General features: G+C 37.6%; 1 protein-coding gene across 1 annotated transcript in view; it reads right to left on the reverse strand.

Annotated features, from left to right (window-relative positions):
- Positions 1 to 446: 446 nt before the first annotated feature.
- The window catches only part of Seh1l (SEH1 like nucleoporin), a 23,938-nt gene continuing 7,207 nt past the window's right edge, over positions 447 to 17,177 (reverse strand). Inside the window, exons 4-9 of the mRNA XM_015506014.1 lie at positions 12,234 to 12,380; positions 9,186 to 9,397; positions 6,745 to 6,843; positions 2,943 to 3,083; positions 1,907 to 2,064; positions 447 to 601 (exon numbers count right to left, since the gene is read on the reverse strand). Coding sequence (XP_015361500.1) covers positions 447 to 601; positions 1,907 to 2,064; positions 2,943 to 3,083; positions 6,745 to 6,843; positions 9,186 to 9,397; positions 12,234 to 12,380 — 912 coding nt within the window. The remainder of the gene's footprint in view (positions 602 to 1,906; positions 2,065 to 2,942; positions 3,084 to 6,744; positions 6,844 to 9,185; positions 9,398 to 12,233; positions 12,381 to 17,177) is intronic.

Raw genomic sequence — 17,177 nt, forward strand, 5'->3', positions numbered from 1 at the left:
ACGCCAAATCATTTAACTCACTCTCTTTTACAAAGCCTTAATGCATTTTATTCAAAATTTGTTTGACCTAATGCAAAAGCAGAAACTATATGCTCTAAGCACTAAAAAAACAGTGCTTATCCAGAACTAAAACCCTCACTATTAAACTATTTATTCTTCCTCTCACTGCTGCAGAGGCAAGGTAGAATATGAAAGCTACAAACATTTCTCCTGACAGACCATTCAATTCAGAATATAGTTTAGTTTAATGGCCTCCCAAACTACCTATAAAAATTATGACCAAGTAAGCCAAATTCAGAGCTAACAACGTCAATTTTTAAATTCTAACACTAATAATTTGTACATTTTCTCATTCATCCTAAAATTCATAAAACAGCATGCCTTTAGTGTGATGACCAAAATGATTTTAAAAAGAAGACAACTTCTGATTTTTCCCACAGAACAGCCTACCTGCTAGCAGAAGATCCATTTAATGAGTTTTGAAGACTTGGAATATTTGAACCTAGGGAAGGGTTTGAGTTTCCTTGCTGAGAACTCCCATTGACTGGGCTCCCATTACCTTTCAAGATGCCAGTGCACTTCCAGTTGTCCATATAATTAGCTAAAAGAAAAACGGTCAAAGACATCAACATGAGTGATACCTGTGCACAGTAGCATAAATCCAGATTCATGTCCTCAAACGGTAATTAAAGAAATGAGACAGAAACCGTGGGCTACATTTCTTTCCAGGTAAGTATTAAAGACCTTTTGTTTTAGGTTCTGGGAATGGAACCCAGGGCCTCAAGCATGCCAAGCAAGTGCTCTACCACCGAGTTACACCCCAGCCCATTTTCTATTTTGTTTTGTTTTTTTACCACATTATCATGTTATGAAGTTAATATCACAATAAAATCTCCATCTCTGCTATAACGAATCTGCATAAGGTAATGAAGATATCTTCTTGGTTATGTGGGGACCTGCCATCTTCACAGATGGACGTGAGCAGCAAAACCTTTGACTGTAGGTTCGACTGGCTTATCCAACATGGCCCTACAGTCAAAAAGCCCAGAAAATTCAAGTGAGGCTGCAGAGTCCTGACTAAGGCCCAGAGGAAAAATGACAGCACAGTTCTTTTAAAATCAAATGACACTGAGGAAAGGAAAATCTGGGCTATTTCTGCCACGGGAGGCCCAAGGTTTAGCCAGACTGCACTTCAGGAAACAATGGCCACTCAGTGTAAGTGACACAATATGGTTATGCCAAGTACAGCATGCTGCCCACCATCGTGGTGTACAAACCACAGACTTTCCACCTGCTGGATAAACAATCGTGGAAAAGTGCAGAACCAAGCTACAGAGACAAGTCTTGTCAACCACCCAGACCTAGCTCCCTCTCAGAATGCTACAAGTAAGAAACTAAGAATCAGAGTACCAGGACTGGGGTTGTAGCTCAGTGGTAGAGTGCTTGCCTAGCATGAGTGTTAGGCACTGGGTTGGATTCTCAGCACTACATATAAATAAATAAAAGTCCACTGACAACTAAAAAAAAAAGAATCAGAGTCCCAAGAAAGGAAGTGGAGAGGACACTAGATTTAAGGACTGGTTGTCTAATAAAATTATATAGTAAGAGATGATTTCAGTCCTATCCCAAGTTTGTAGAAGAGCCACACAAGTTATGTATGTAGTAAATGGTATCTGTTTATTGATGATACTACATACTGTTACAATTATTTTTAAAAGTTGCCATGTTATATAAAGAAACAATTCCGTCAGTCATTAAGTACTGTGAACTAAGTAATAAGATACTGATTTTAAAGTTGCTATAAAAGGTAATTCTTTTCAAAATATTTCAGAATTTACATTCCTCAATGAAAATTCTAAAAGCAAAATATAAAGCAATAATTACCCCTCCATGGAACTTTTCCTACCTTTCCACAGTCTTACACAGCCATCATCTCCTGAAGAGGCCAGCACTGTTCCAGTTATATTCCAACTTACTCGCCAGACCTGAGAATTATGATTATCAAACTGAGCCACTATGTGGATTTCAAATTTTGTTGGTCCACCAGAGGAAGTAAGTTCTTTCCTGTTAATTAGGGGAAAAAAATTTTTCTGAGGAATTCTGAAGGAAGTTTTTAAATTTAATGATAAATTATTTGTACTGTCCTAAATAAGAAAGACAAATGATCTCATGTACTTTATTTACCACATAATTTTATAGTAATTTGCCTATCTTTATACTCTCCCACCCCAAGCCCTTGAGCTGGTCAAGTGTGGCCATCTTTTTTTTGGTACTTGGATTGAATCCATGACACTTTATTACTGAGCCACAGCCCAAAGCCTTTGTTATTTCCTGTTTTGAGAAAGGGACTCACTCATCTTGCCTCAGTCTCCCAATTTCTGGAATTACACCACACTCACTGCACCAGGCTGCTAGTGCCATTTTCATTTGATTCCCCCACAGGACCCAGAGTGATCCCAGCCCATAAATGATACTCAGAGATAAATAAGGATATTATTACCCCAAATAAGGCTGAGGAATCAAATGCTTGATAATAATTAGCTGAAAAAGGAAGAAAAGCAAGAAGGGAAGAATGAAAAGAAAAAGAACTAAAACTCACATTTCAAAATTAAAACTAGCGAGATTATTTGCAAAATGTCTCAATCTCAATGCTAATTTAGTTTTTCCTAAGTAGATGGCCACTTCTCATCTTTGGAACATTTTGTAGGGTACCAATTATATTTAGAGTACCAATTCATTGTTAGTATTAGCCTAAATAAAACAGTTAAGAGAATGTAAGTCTCCTCTCTTTACTCAATTCCCCATCCCAAAAGGTGACATAGTTACATATACAATGTTCATTAAAGAACTAATCTTCAGATCATAGTTACCACAATTCTCTCTTCCAAAGACAATTAGGGGGCAAGAGTATTTTCAAATGCATAATTGTTTCTAAAACTCACCTCACAGGCTTTAATGTAAAAATTCTGACATCTTTGGTTGCTATTGCTAGAATATGAAAAGATCTTCCCAAGTTTGGAGCAAACGCAATATCATGTACAGGATCAGTGACTGTCATGAGAGTTTCGGCTTTTGCGTATTTCCTAATGAAAAAAACAATTTACATTAAAATTTCTGAAAATAAAATTTGCAAAACTCCACATCAAAGTACCTCAATTTTTTTCATTCTGCTCATAATCAAGGCATGTTCACCTCTGCAGTGGGCTGAATAGTAGTCCCCAAAAAGGGACCAAATCCTAACCCCCCAAACCTGTGAACTGGCCTTATTCAGAAAAAGGGTCTGTGTAATTAAAGATCTCAGGATGAGTTCATCCTGAATTTAAGGTGGACCCTGAATCCAGTGTTCACTGTCCTTTCCTAAGACAAAAGGAGAAACAGAGATGCAAAGAAGGCTCTAGTGAACAGAGGCAGAAACTGGAGTTACACCACCACAAGCCAAGAACTCCTGGAGCCGCAAGAAATGCCAAGGAGAACGGATTTCAGGCAACGTACAGCCCTGTCAATGGCTTGATTTCAGATGTCTGGCCTCCAAAACCATAAGCAAACAATTCTGCTGGGCTAAGTTACTCAGTTTGGGGTAATTTGTTATGGCAACCCCAGGAAACCAATGTAACCTCCCAGGTTTACTCCTTTGATAATTTAACTTCAAACAGTTTAATAAAAATTTAACTAAAATTAAGTCTTGATTTAGGAACCATTGATATAGTTTTTAAGAAACAGGCCAGGAATTAGCTACATGCGTGAGTGTACATTAAAAAATAATAATAATAAAGCTGGGAGCAATGGAAATTGAAGTTTTTCACAAGGTGACTAAAGGAAACTGCCCAAGTCTAGTTCACTCTTACAAATCTATTTATCTACAGATAAAGGACAACAGTGAGGAGCTGGCAGGTCAGTTTTCTACATACCCTCCAAAACAGCGGTGCTTCCCTGCCTTCTATTCTTAAACCTTCTCACCCTGACACCTTTCAGAATACCTACCAAGTTAAAAAACCTCTATAGTTCCTCTCTTTGAGCTCCTCTTTTTATAGACACAATCACCTAAGCAGTCTCCACCACATGCTTGCCTCTACTGTGTGGTCCGCAGCTGCCTGGAAGCTTCTGAGAGATGTATACTCAGCACCACCACAAGCCCAAGCAATCAAGAACATGTATTTTAACAATATCCACAGATGACCTACCTGGACAGCAAAGTTTCTATGCTCATAGCTTCACTACCCATATACCAATCAATTCCCATATATACATATATGTGAATGAACATATGTGTGTATACATGTTTTCATATTCAAATTTACACACACACACACATGTGCATCTCACCTCCAATCCAGTCCCTTCTGCCAAAGACCAGATAAGAGGGAAGGATAGCACTAAAGAGCACACACATTAAGTCAGAGTGCCCATGTCCAAATCCCAGCCTGTTCAATCATGGCTATACTGTGACCTTTAGTAAGAAGTCCTAAGGTAGGAGTGACACCAGCATTGTGGCAGATTCTAAAGAGCCCAGGACCCCACTTTCAGGTGGTCTGGCTTTTGGAGCCTCCTCCCGACAAGTGCAGGCAAAACCTGCCCATGACTTGTGTTTAACCAAGGGAAGGAATGTGGAAATTAACAGGATTACACTTGTGTGATCACATACACAAGCTAACAGTGCCCGTCTTGTGAGAGGACTCCCCTTGCCGCCTTGAAGAAGCATCTGCCATGCTGTGAGCCACCCCAGAAATGGTCCATGAGGGAGAAACAGGGACACTGTCAACAGCAAGTGAGCTCCCAAGTGTAGCCTCCCTGAACTGGGCCAAAGCAACCATGAGCTCATAAACCCTACTAAGATTGTGAAATTGCTGTGTAGCAACAGGTAACTATCTTAGCTTTCATGCCCATTTGTTCTTTAGATGTTCCCACCTGGATGTCCCAAAGACACCTCAAACTAAGTACTTCCGAAGTGAATGGCCTCTCCCCTCATGTCGCATCCCATAGGCCCATCTCAGCAGGTGGCACTACTATCAGCCACATCAGAAGAACTCATTGGAGCTCAAAGGGACTCAGTAGTGTCACTACACATCTTGGATGGGTCTCCTTAGGCCCTCCTCTCCACCACTGCCTTAGTACACACTCTCATGCTTTAACACAATGGAGCTATTTCATTAATTCCTCAATTTCCCTGGATCCTGGTCTCTCTTCTAAATAGCTCCCAAGATCATCTTCCTAAAAGGTAAATACATGTGACTCTTCAGGACCCTTCAGAACACTGAAAGGAAAGAGGCCAAGCTTGCCCTGGCCTGCTGCCATGCCTCTTCACCCTGAACTCACAGTATAATGTCTCACTGTGTTGTGCCATGCTCCTGATCTTTGCTCCTACTTCCTTCTCTGTCTGCAGATCACCTTCCATCTTTCAAAACTGAGGCTTCAACATCAATTCCTCCCACTTTACCTCTCTCAGGCTCACAAGACCTTCTTTTCTGCTCTCCCTGGCACATGCTTCAAACATCACAACATCTTCAGCACTACACTATGTTCATCTGTATGCTAAAGGCTCTGAGCGCCACACATACAGGACTGTACTGTATTTTCTTTGGCTTAGTACAGTCCCTGGTACTTGTAAAATGTTCTTGCAAAAATCTGACTTTTGATGATTCTGTTGTTTAATGGACCTGAAATAAGCTATACTTCATTAATGGTTATCTAATATTTTTCCTATCTAAAGAAACCAAATGAGGGCTGAGATTGTGGCTCAGCGGTAGAACACTTGCCTAGTACGGGCAGGACCCAGGTTTGATCCTCAGCACCATATAAAAATAAAGACATTGTGTTCTGTCTACACCTAAAAAAATAAATGTTAATTAAAAAAAAAAAAGAAAGAAAGAAAGAAACCAAATGAGTCTCAGTGGGAATGAACAAAGTAATGAACAAAAAAAGACCTTGTTTCTGATCTGACTCCCTATAAACTGGTTGTTTTACACTGCTGGTCTCTGTTTCTTCATTTGCAAAACAGTGCTAATAGAAAAGATGCCAACACTACTCAATAGTATTCAAATTTCATAATGTACATTAAAGTATCCTGATCCTTTCCCCTTCTCCCTGCCTACATTCAATCAGCCACCTGATCCTCTTGATACCACTATTCTCACACAGGCCATTTCTTTCTGTCCCAGGGCCACTACTGTACTACAAAGCCGCTATAAATCCCCGCCCTGGACTACTGAATCCATTCATGTTGCCCTCACCTATGCAGAGGTACACCACACTCCGATGGTGATACTCCCATTCACATGACCACAAGATTCTGGAAACCTAGACAGCAGGTCCTGCAGACCTGTGTCCTGCCTCCTCCTCCTTACCACCTCTCCCTTGTGCCTTTTGTGATATGTTGGCTCACTCCTGTTCCTGGGCCTTCCTACCTGCACTCTTCTCCACATGGAGGGATTCTGCCCTTCTTGTCTGACAGACTATACTCAGCCTGCAAATGACCCTTCCTGGCCCCCAAACTGGATTAGGGCTCCCCAGGTATAAACTGCTCAAACTCTAATTCTCTTAGGTCATAAAATTCGCCCTCTTTCTCAGTATTATTTGTTTTCCCTGCAAGATGCTAAATACTGAGAGAACAATTACCTTCCCCTCATGAACCCCAGATCATCAAATCCTGGACAGAAGTTGGCCTAATTCAGTTAATGAATAAAGGAAACATACTCTTAAATATTAAAGGCAACTCTGAACAGTAATTAACATCAAAGCAGTACTGACCTGGTGTTTTCGTTGTACTCAAAAATCTGAACCTTGGCCATTGCATTTGGACTACTGTCATCGCTGCCTACAGCAATCATTGGGGAATGAGCACGGGAGCTGAAATGAAGAGTAAAAACACTTCACATCATCATCAGGACAGTGGATTCAAGAATCACAAACTCAAGACCAGCTGAGCATCTGCACTTCAGTCTGGCCCTACTGACTTCCAGCTCCCTGCCACTCACCTCACAACCACACCTTGCAATATGTGTGTTTAAAGATGTCACACAGGGGACTGATGGGTCAAGCTGTACTGAATTATTTCTAAAAACACATTTTCTATGGCTTAGAAATGAGCTTTTTTCCCCAAAAGAGAAAGTTTCATTCAACAGATTAAAAAAGATACCTGAGATGGCTCAGCAGTCTGTCCTCCTGCAGACATGCAATGAAGAGGTACCTACTGTGGTGAACCTGATGACACAAAGTTCCAAATGCTTTGTACAAAAGGAAGAAACTCAGGCAGAAGGAGGAAGAGTAGGAAAGACTACCTCCTGGAAATCATGCTCCCATATCAGGCTCCCCTCAAAATTTGTGTGTAGGCAACTTCATTTTAAAAAAAGCAGAAGATGAGTAATCAGAATGGCTCTACTAAAGTGAATTATAAACACTCTTCATTTTTACACCAAATTACAGTAAGGTATCAATTTCTTTTGCCTCCCTCAACCAAATTAAACAATATCTCAGTAATACTCTTGTTTAACCTCTAACCTCACTATTGTGATCGTTAACCTCTTCAAGCCAAAAGCAAAATGTGGTCATTAGGGGAAAAAAAAAAAAACATAGTTCTTCATTACTAAAGCTTCAGGTAATTAGATCAAGTCTTCTAATGTAAGAAAAATAACAGTATACTACAAAGTGTTATGGTAGGAAATTAGAGTATTCCTGAGAACCTAACATGAGATTATTTTGCATAAACAACAAAGTTTTCAAGAAACAGATTATTACATCTGCATCTATACTGAATATATTACATTTGCATCTACAATGAATACTTACATAACCTAACAAAGAAAATCTAGCTACTATTTAATTTTTAGAATCAACTAGTAGTCCAAGAAAAAAATAATCATACATATATTAAATGTTTACATAATATGTTAGAATATCATAAATCCTGTCAGTTATAAATAATATAATAAATACTAGAAAATAAAGGATCAATGTGAGGGAGAAGCAAAATAAACTAACTTCTTTTTTAAGAAGAAAAACAATAATGTATATCTAAAAAGAAATAATCCGGGCATGGTAGCACACACCTGTAATCTCAACGGCTCAGGAGGCTAAGCTGAGACAGGAGGATCAGGAGCTCAAAGCCAGCCTCAGCAATGGCCAGGCACTAAGCAACTCAGTGAGGCCCTGTCTCTAAATAAAATACAAAATAGGGCTGGGGATATGGCTCAATAGTTGAGTGTCCCTGAGTTCAATCCTTAGTACCAAAAAAAAAAGAACAAATTTTTAAAAAGTGAAAACAATATATAACCTAAAAACTCATGTATCAGTAAGGAAAGATACAAATTTCAGATAATAATTACCAACATAACTAAAACAACTACCAACGTTACCACAAATAAAACATCTAATATTTACTAGTCTTATCATGGGAGGTGGAAGGTTTTATGAAGGTGCTACATTCATCTTTCACAAGTGAGCATGAATACTGTCGCAAGACTACAGAGCAGGAGACTGGGTAGAAGTAAATCATTTATAATGTAATATGACCACCAAGATTAAAGTCTAAAAACATAACTTCAACAATTTATTTTTAGAGGCCAAAGGAACTTTTGTACTCCTCTACATTACTTAAAAATTTTTTTACCAAGTGATTCTTACAATTTTTTAAAAGGTTACACACTACATAGCAGTTAAAAAGAAATGATATAAAAGAGCTTAATATACTTGTAGATGGGAAAATGCCCATGATGTACTTATCATGTTGTGTGCCTACTACATCAGTGCATCTGGATGCATCTGCACATCTGTGCGTTTATCAATACACCAAATATTTATTTGTATATACTCAGAAAATGCCCAGAAAGTTCAGAATATTTACAATGGCTAGCATCCTCTGTGGGGTAAAAACACAGGGATGAAAGACATGGCAGGGAAGAAAAGGGAAAATTTTAATTCAAGATCACATAGTTAAAAAAAGCATTTTTGAAAAAAATAAACCATCAAATCATTAGCTTAAAAATTATTAGCCTGGGTAAGGCTGTGGCTCACTGGTAGAACATGTGCCTAGCACATGTGAGCTGGGTTCACTCCTCAGAACCACATAAAAATAAAGAAATATAAATAAGTAAAAAGGTATTGTATCCATCTACAACTAAAAAATATTTTTAAAAAATTACTATCCTGTTTTACTAGGATTATATTATCAGAGGTTTGATGGAGAAGCTTACCTTGAAGGGTTCCAAGAAATACAACTACAGCTTAGCTTACATGAGATCTCATGCTGCAGCGACCACTGGCTGAGATTCATAACGTCTGGTGCCTCGTATATTCTTACTATACCATCTGCTGAACAGGTTGCTAACATAAGACCCATATGTTTAGGAGCAAACTTCACATCAGTAACCGATGTTCTGCTGTCCACTAGAGTTGTCCTCTTCACCTGAAAAACAGTAATTATCAACCTAAATTATACACAAAAACAAAACATGGTACAGTGGAAAGAACAAAGGCTTTAGAATCACATACAAAGTCCTTTGCAATTTACTAGCAATATAAACTTGAATAAGTTAGTAAAACCTACCTGGGCCTCAATTTCCTACAAAGCACTTTGCAAAATACAACACACAAAAATCACTAACAAATTAATTACTACTTTTAAGGCAAAAGAAAGTCTGCCTTAGAAAGCCTAACTTTAGCCAAGGACACTAATGTATGCCTGTCATCTCAGCTGAAGCAGGAGGATCACAAGTCAGAGCAAGAGCAGCCCGAGCAACTTAGCAAGATCAATTTTAAATAAAACTTAAAAGAGGGAGGTAATTCAACACCAGAGCACTTCCTTAGCACGTACCACACTCTGGGTTAACTGACCCAGTGCCACAAAAAGACAAAAAATGCCTAACTTTATTATGTAAGCAATCTCTCTTAAGCATATTGTTCACAAAAACTAGAAACTGTTAGAATTTACTATAGGTCACTTTGTCATGCAAAGCATGCTGCAAACAGTAATTAAATGAATTAAGATCCTTAAACTGTAGTAAATAGAAGGTTACAAAGTCTCTCAAGCATAAAGGACAGGTAACCTCACTGGACCAACCTCATCTACTTTTAAGTGAAAGTATTTAAAAAACTAAGAAAATGAAGATGACATCATGATAATTACAGAATTTCAACATCACATTTTAAAAGCTATTTTCTGGAACCTAGATTACACAATATTTGCCCAAAACCATCAATAAAATTTAGAAAACAGTTTATTGTCTGATTATCAAAATACTTCTTAAAGACTCCCAATACTAAAAATTTCTAAAAAACAGTATCACATAAAAATCAAAGATAACCTCTTAGCAAATTCTTGTCTACATATTACTAAATAATTCATATCGAGACAAATGAAAAAAACTAAGTATACTAATTATAGTTACTTTAAATACAAATAAATACTCTGAAATTAAAAGAAAAATCCTTCATATGCTAAAACTCCTAAAATTCCTTCTCTCCTCCTCAGTAGGCAGTCATTTGCCTTAGGAAGGCCCTAGTGCAAAAGCAATCAGAACATCCCCTGTCCCTATAGGAACAGTTGTAAAAAGAATACTGTTCAAGCAACAAAGTGACAGCAATTAATATAGAGTGGTAAGAGCATAAGGAGACATACAAACCAAGAAAACAAAATATAGTTCCAAAACAAATCGTCCTTATAAGGTCAACTGATTTTACAAGAAGTCTGCCAAGACAATGTAAAAAGAAGAAAGGCCAGTCTGTTCAAAAAATGGTGTTGGGCAAACTGAATATTCGCATCCAAAAGAATGAATGTGGACCCTATCTTATACCATATTCAAAAATTAACTCAGCTGAGTGTGGTGGTGTACATGTATAGTTCCAACTACACAGGAGGCTAAGGCAGTAGATTGCTTGAGCACAAAAATTAGAGAACAGCCTCAGCAATAGTAAAGCCCTGCCTCAAAAATAATTAACACAAAATGGATCAAAGACCTAAATATAGTTCTAGAACTATAAAACCGTTAGAACAAATTATTGGGGAAAGTCTTCATGACAATGATTTCTTGCATCTAACAAAAAAGCACAGGAAACAGAAGAAAAATAAATTCGATTTCAACAAAATTTTAAAATTTTGTGCATCAAAGAATATTGATCAAGAGTGAAAAAGCTAGCCGGGCGCAGTGGTACATGCCTGGAATCCCAGCAGCTCCAGAGGCTTAGACAGGAGGATTGTGAGTTCAAAGCCAGCCTCAGCAACAACAACATGCTAAGCAACTCGGTGAGACCCTGTCTCTAATAAAATACAAAATAGGGCTGGGGATGTGGCTCAATGGTTGAGGCCCCTGATCTTAATCCCTGGTTTAAAAAAAAAAAAAAAGAGAGTGAAAAAGCAACCCACAAATGAAGAAAAATATTTACATATCATATATCTGATAAGGGATTAATACCTAAAATATATAAAGAACTACAACTCAGTAACAACAAAACGCATTATTCAATTAAAAAATGGGCAAAAGATTTGACAAATATTTCCCTCTGTAAGATATACAATTAGCCAACAAGTACATGAAAAGATTATCAACATCATTAATCATTAGGAAAATGAAAAAAAAAAACATAATGAGATACCACTTCATATTCTCTAAGACGGCTCCAACACTTATTTTCTATTTTGTTGTTGTTGTTGTTGTTCAACTTTCTAACAGACTGAGGAACTTATTAAGTAGCCCACAGATTATGTTCTTGTCCAAAATCAATTGTCCAATCAAGGCAGAGTTAGAATTTAATTGATGCACATAAAAGAGAGTATATTTTGTAGAGCGAAAGCAACCACAAGAGAGAGAGGACCTAGGGGTGTGGCTTAGTGGTAAAGCACACGCTTATCACAAGTAAGGACCTAGATTCAATCCCCAGCATCAAACACACAACAACACACACACACACACACACACGTAACCACAAAATAGAAAAAACAAATTTTCAAAGATTTTAGAGTGTGGGAAAAGTTACATACTAATTACCATATGAAGTGCAAAATCAAAACATTAATCAAGTACTCTGGCTTCATCATCATAATTATAATTAATGCCAGAAGTGCTCCTAAGTATCATTTCAGGCCTAAGACAAAATTAAATAAACAAGTAGGAGAAAAACACAGAAGAAAAGACAGTGGAACTGGTAAATATAGAGGAAGGGGTCGGGTTTTATCAAGTACCCGAGATATTCTTAAAAGGTGGTCTCGTATGTCCCCAACCCAGGAACACTACCAGGAGTCTTACCCAATGACTCTGTCCTCGCAGTTTGTCATTGGATTCTCCTACTATTTCTTCCCATACAGCAGCTGTTCGGTCAAAAGAACAGGAAGCCAAAACCTGTCCAAATTCAGGATGGGCCCACGTCACACGCCACACCGATCCACTATGGGTCTGGGGTATTTAAAAAAAAAAAAAAACATAGTTAATTCATATTTCATACAAAGTTTGACAAGGCTTTACTTGAGAAAACAATAGATATTTTTACTTTAGTAAGAGGAAAAAGCTAGTCTATTTAATATTTTAATAAAAAGTTAAGTTCTAGAATTTTTTAACCTTTAGAAGATATTCTCTACTTGGAACAGTGGCCCCTAAAGTTGTTTTCCTAATATTTTACTAATAAAAACAAACCCAACTGGATAAAGTTCACTGTTTCCTGTGTCCATAGCAGCAGTCTTGCTTCAGAGGTTGGCTTTATGAAGCTTAGAAACAGATTCCACCAGTCCACAATTTTTTACTTACCAATTCTTTCTACAGGACACATCAGCCTAATAAATAAAATGGGATTAACCAAAATTATCTGCTACACAATCCATAGAAACAGAAAGTAGATCAGCAGTTATCAAGGGCTGGGAAAGGGCAGAATAGGAAGTGGCTACTACACAGGGTTTCTTGAGATGATGAAGATGGACTGGAATTATCAAGTGGTGATAGGTGCAGAATTCTGACTATCTCTAAATTTACACTTGTTAAAGGTTTTTTTCCTTCTTCTTTGTGGTAATGAGGATAGAACCCAAAGCCTATTTCATGCTAGCCAAGTGCTCTGCCACTAAGCTATACCCTCAGCCTCCCTGAATTGTATACTTTTTAAATGGGTAAATATTATGGCATACAGATTATAACAATAAAGAAAACCACTATTCTGGTTTAAAAAGAATTATTTGAGGCTGGCTGTGTAGCTTAGTGGTAAAGTGCTTGTCTAGCATGTTCGAAAGAAAGGACCTCGGATGTGACTTAGAAAAGCCAGGTTCAATCCCCAGTACAATAATAATATTAGCAATGATAATAAACTTGATTCAAAAGACTAACAGTATATAAAGACTGTAACAACAAAATGTTTAAATGATTCTAACTGATATCTGGTTAAATATGAGAAATTGAAATCCTTGGACCCTGAGAAAATACAGATGTTCATCAACCTACAATGGTTCAAACTGATACTTCAAACTGTGAGGTTTGATCTTTTCCCGAAAAAACAACACACAACATCAGCCTCTTAAGACAATACAGTTACCAGTCAGCCACACCATCCAGAAAGGAGATAACAGACAGTTTACAGGGCACTCGCAGCCAAGCAAGGATGTCAGGTAGGCTGGGTCTACTCATGCACTTTCTACAGACAGTAGCAGAAGAACAGCTACATGGTAACAGCAATGGTACACTCTGCACCCTTCTCATCCAGCTTGCTCTAGTCCTTTATGCTTCACCTTCAATTCTCATTCAGAGTTATTTTGGAAAAAATGCACTAACACAGAGGATTTTATTAAATGTTAGGTTCCTAATAAACACATCTAACTAAAGAATAAAGTGTGTACAAAAATATTCACAGTAAAAAAAATTCATCAGTTAAGCAAAACAGGTAATATTTATTATTTATACAGCCTTTAAAAACATAGGGAAGTATTTTTAAAATATATTGTTAGACTAAAATCCCAGAGACTCAGGAGGTAAGGCAGGAGAATGACAAATTCAAGATCAGTCTGGACAACTTAGTAAGACCCTGTCTCAAAATAAAATAGGAAAAGGTCTGAGGATGTACCTTGGTGGTAGAGCACTGGCCTAGCATGCTCAAGCCCTTGGGTTCAATCCCCAGAACCACATTAAAGTGTGTGTGTGTGTGTGTGTATGTGTGTGTCTCCAATGAGACAGCACTTCATGCCCACTAAAAAAGCTAATAATAAAAGAGAAGATGGGTAGTGCAGTACCTGCCTGTAATCCCAGATACTGGGAGGCTGAGGCAGAAGGACTGACAATTTGAGGCCAGGCTAAGGCAATTCAATGAGACCCCATTCCCCCCCAAAACAAGTAATAATAATAACAACAACAACAACAATAATATCAACTGTAGGAAAAAACGTAGAAACTATAACCTTCATATATCATTTGTGGGAATATAAAATGACACAGTCACTTTGGAAGATTTGGCAGCTAATAAAGTTAAACATATACAGCCTAGCATCTGCTCAAGAGAAATAAACCCTAAACATCTACTCAGGAGAAATGAAAACATATGTCCAAACAAAGTCCTGCATGGCACGTTCTTAACAACACTATGGTAGTCTAGATCTCAAACATCCCCAAAAGCCCATGTGCTGGAAGCCTGTTCCCTCAGAGGTGCTACTAGGAAGCAGTGGAACTTTAAGAGGTGAGGCCTGGTGTATGGCCCTTCTGTCACTGAAGGTGTGCCCTGGAGGACAACCCCTTCTCTCTCAATTTGCTCCCTGGCCACATGGCTGTGCTCCAATACATTTCCGTGCCATGATCTACTGCCTCACCACAGGCCCCAAAACAATGGACCAACCAACAAGTAAAGAGCCAGTTACTTTTCTCTCTTTTTTGTTCTAACTAGTTATACCTGACAGGAGAATGCATTTTGACACATTGTACACAAATGCAGCATAACTTCTCATTCCTCTGGCTGTATACAATAGTCACACCAGTCATGCAATTTTTCTCTTATTATTACTTTAGGTGTTTTGTTATGTGTTGTGTTGAATAATATAAATTATTCATGACAGACAAAAACTAAAAACAATTCAAATGTTCATCAGCTGATCATTAGATAAACAAAATGTAGCATATTTACACCATCGACTATTTAGCTTTAAAAGGAACAAATTACTGACACTACATAATGCAGATGAACCTCAACATGCTAAGGGAAAGCAGTTACCCACCAAGAACTAAATATTTAAAGATTCCATGTACATGAAATTTCTAGGAAAGATGAAACTGTAGATCAGCAGTTGCTGGGAGTCTGAAATGGGACTAGGGACTAATTGTAAATGGGCAAAGGGAAATTTCTAAGCTAATGAAGTATCCTAAAGCTGGACTGTGATGATGGCTGCACATTCATTTAAATTTACTAAATCTCACTGAACTGTACATTTAAAACTGATGACCCTTTAAGTTATGAAAAACTCTTGAGTAAAGGTGTTTTCATTTTTTTTTTTTTTTTTTTAGTTTTCGGCGGACACAACATCTTTGTTTGTATGTGGTGCTGAGGATCGAACCCGGGGCCGCACGCATGCCAGGCAAGCGTGCTACCGCTTGAGCCACATCCCCAGCCCCAAAGGTGTTTTCATTTTTATTATTATTTTTTTTCTACAGTACTGGAGATTGCACTTGGGACCTCAAGCATGCTAGGCAAGTCCTCTACCACTGAGCTAAACCTCCAGCCCTTTTTTAATTTTTGAGATAGGGTCTTGCTATGTTGCCCAGGCTGGCCTCAAACTTGCAGTCCTACTGCTTGGCTTCCCAAGCAGCTGAGATTACAGAGATATTCCACCATCTCCAGCTAAAGGTGCTTTAATTGAAAAATAAATTTAAAAAAAAAATCAAGAAATAAAACTAAGCCAGGTACGATAGCTCACACCTATAATCTCAGTGACTCAAAGGCTGAAGCAGAAGGATCTCAAGTTCAAGGCCAGCCTCAGAAATTTAGCAAGACCCCAGCTATTTAGCAAGACCCTGTCTCAAAATAAAAAATAAAAAGAGCTGGGGACATACCTCAGTGGTAAAGCAACCCTGGGTTTAATTCTCAGTACCAAAATAAATAAATAAATAAATAAATAAAAGTAAGAAAACTTCATATAAAACATCACAACTATTAAAAATATGTCAGGGGCTGGGGTTGTAGGCTCAGAGGTAGAGTTCTGGCCTAGCACATGTGAGGCACTGGGTTGGATCCTCAGTACCACATAAAACCAAATAAATATTGGGCTGGGGTTGTGGCTTAGTGGTAGAGCGCTCATCTAGCACATGTGAGGACCTGGGTTCGATCCTCAGCACCACATAAAAATAAATTAATAAAATATATTGTGCCCAACTACAACTAAAAAATAAATATTTTAAAAAATAAATAAATAAAATAAAGGTGTTATATCCATATACAACTAAAATATTTTTAAGAAAATATATGTCAAGGAGAAAGGTAAACAAATATGCTGAAATGCTAATACTACTCATGTAGAATGAAACAGAATTACAGATTTTCTTATTCCTAAATTCTCTGAGGGCTGGGGTTTTAACTCAGTGGTAGAGCCCTTGCCTAGCACGTGTAAGGCACTGGGTTCGATCCTCACTATCACATAAAAATAAAATAAAGATATTGTGTCCATCTGTAACTTAAAAAAAAAAATTCTCCAAAGCATATTTCTAGATTTCTACCGGAGCTACTCAGAGCCTGCATTTTTAAAATGCCCACCTGTAAATGCTAACCAAAAATATCTTTTTCAGACAGAATTTCATTCCACAGGTTTCTACATTGCAGCCCTAAATTTAAGTTATTTTTTTAGTTGAATAACCTGACTTTTCTCTATAGAGTTGTGTCACTAAATAATGTTCTATTAATGAGAGATATCAAACATGCTTCGTTTGTATTTGACTTTTAATTCTAGAGGTTATGGGGATGCATTTGCTCGCCACAGGAACAAAAGCCAGCAATGTTCCTGTGATGAACAAAAAATCCTTATTCTCATTCCTGACTATGTAATTACAAAAAATAAACATGTATTGCAAAACATATTTCTATTACTTTAATAGTAAAAAATGAATAAAATATATTTCCAGGAAAAGAACTATGCATAAATTTTATAATTTTCCCAAAATTGAACAGCAATTCATTGATACAACCAAATAGTAAATATTTCTTTTTCTTTTTCTTTTTTTTTTTTTTTTTTTTTTTTTTTT

The sequence above is a fragment of the Marmota marmota genome, unplaced genomic scaffold, assembly GCF_001458135.2.
Source record: "Marmota marmota marmota unplaced genomic scaffold, marMar, whole genome shotgun sequence".
Taxonomy (NCBI): domain Eukaryota; kingdom Metazoa; phylum Chordata; class Mammalia; order Rodentia; family Sciuridae; genus Marmota; species Marmota marmota.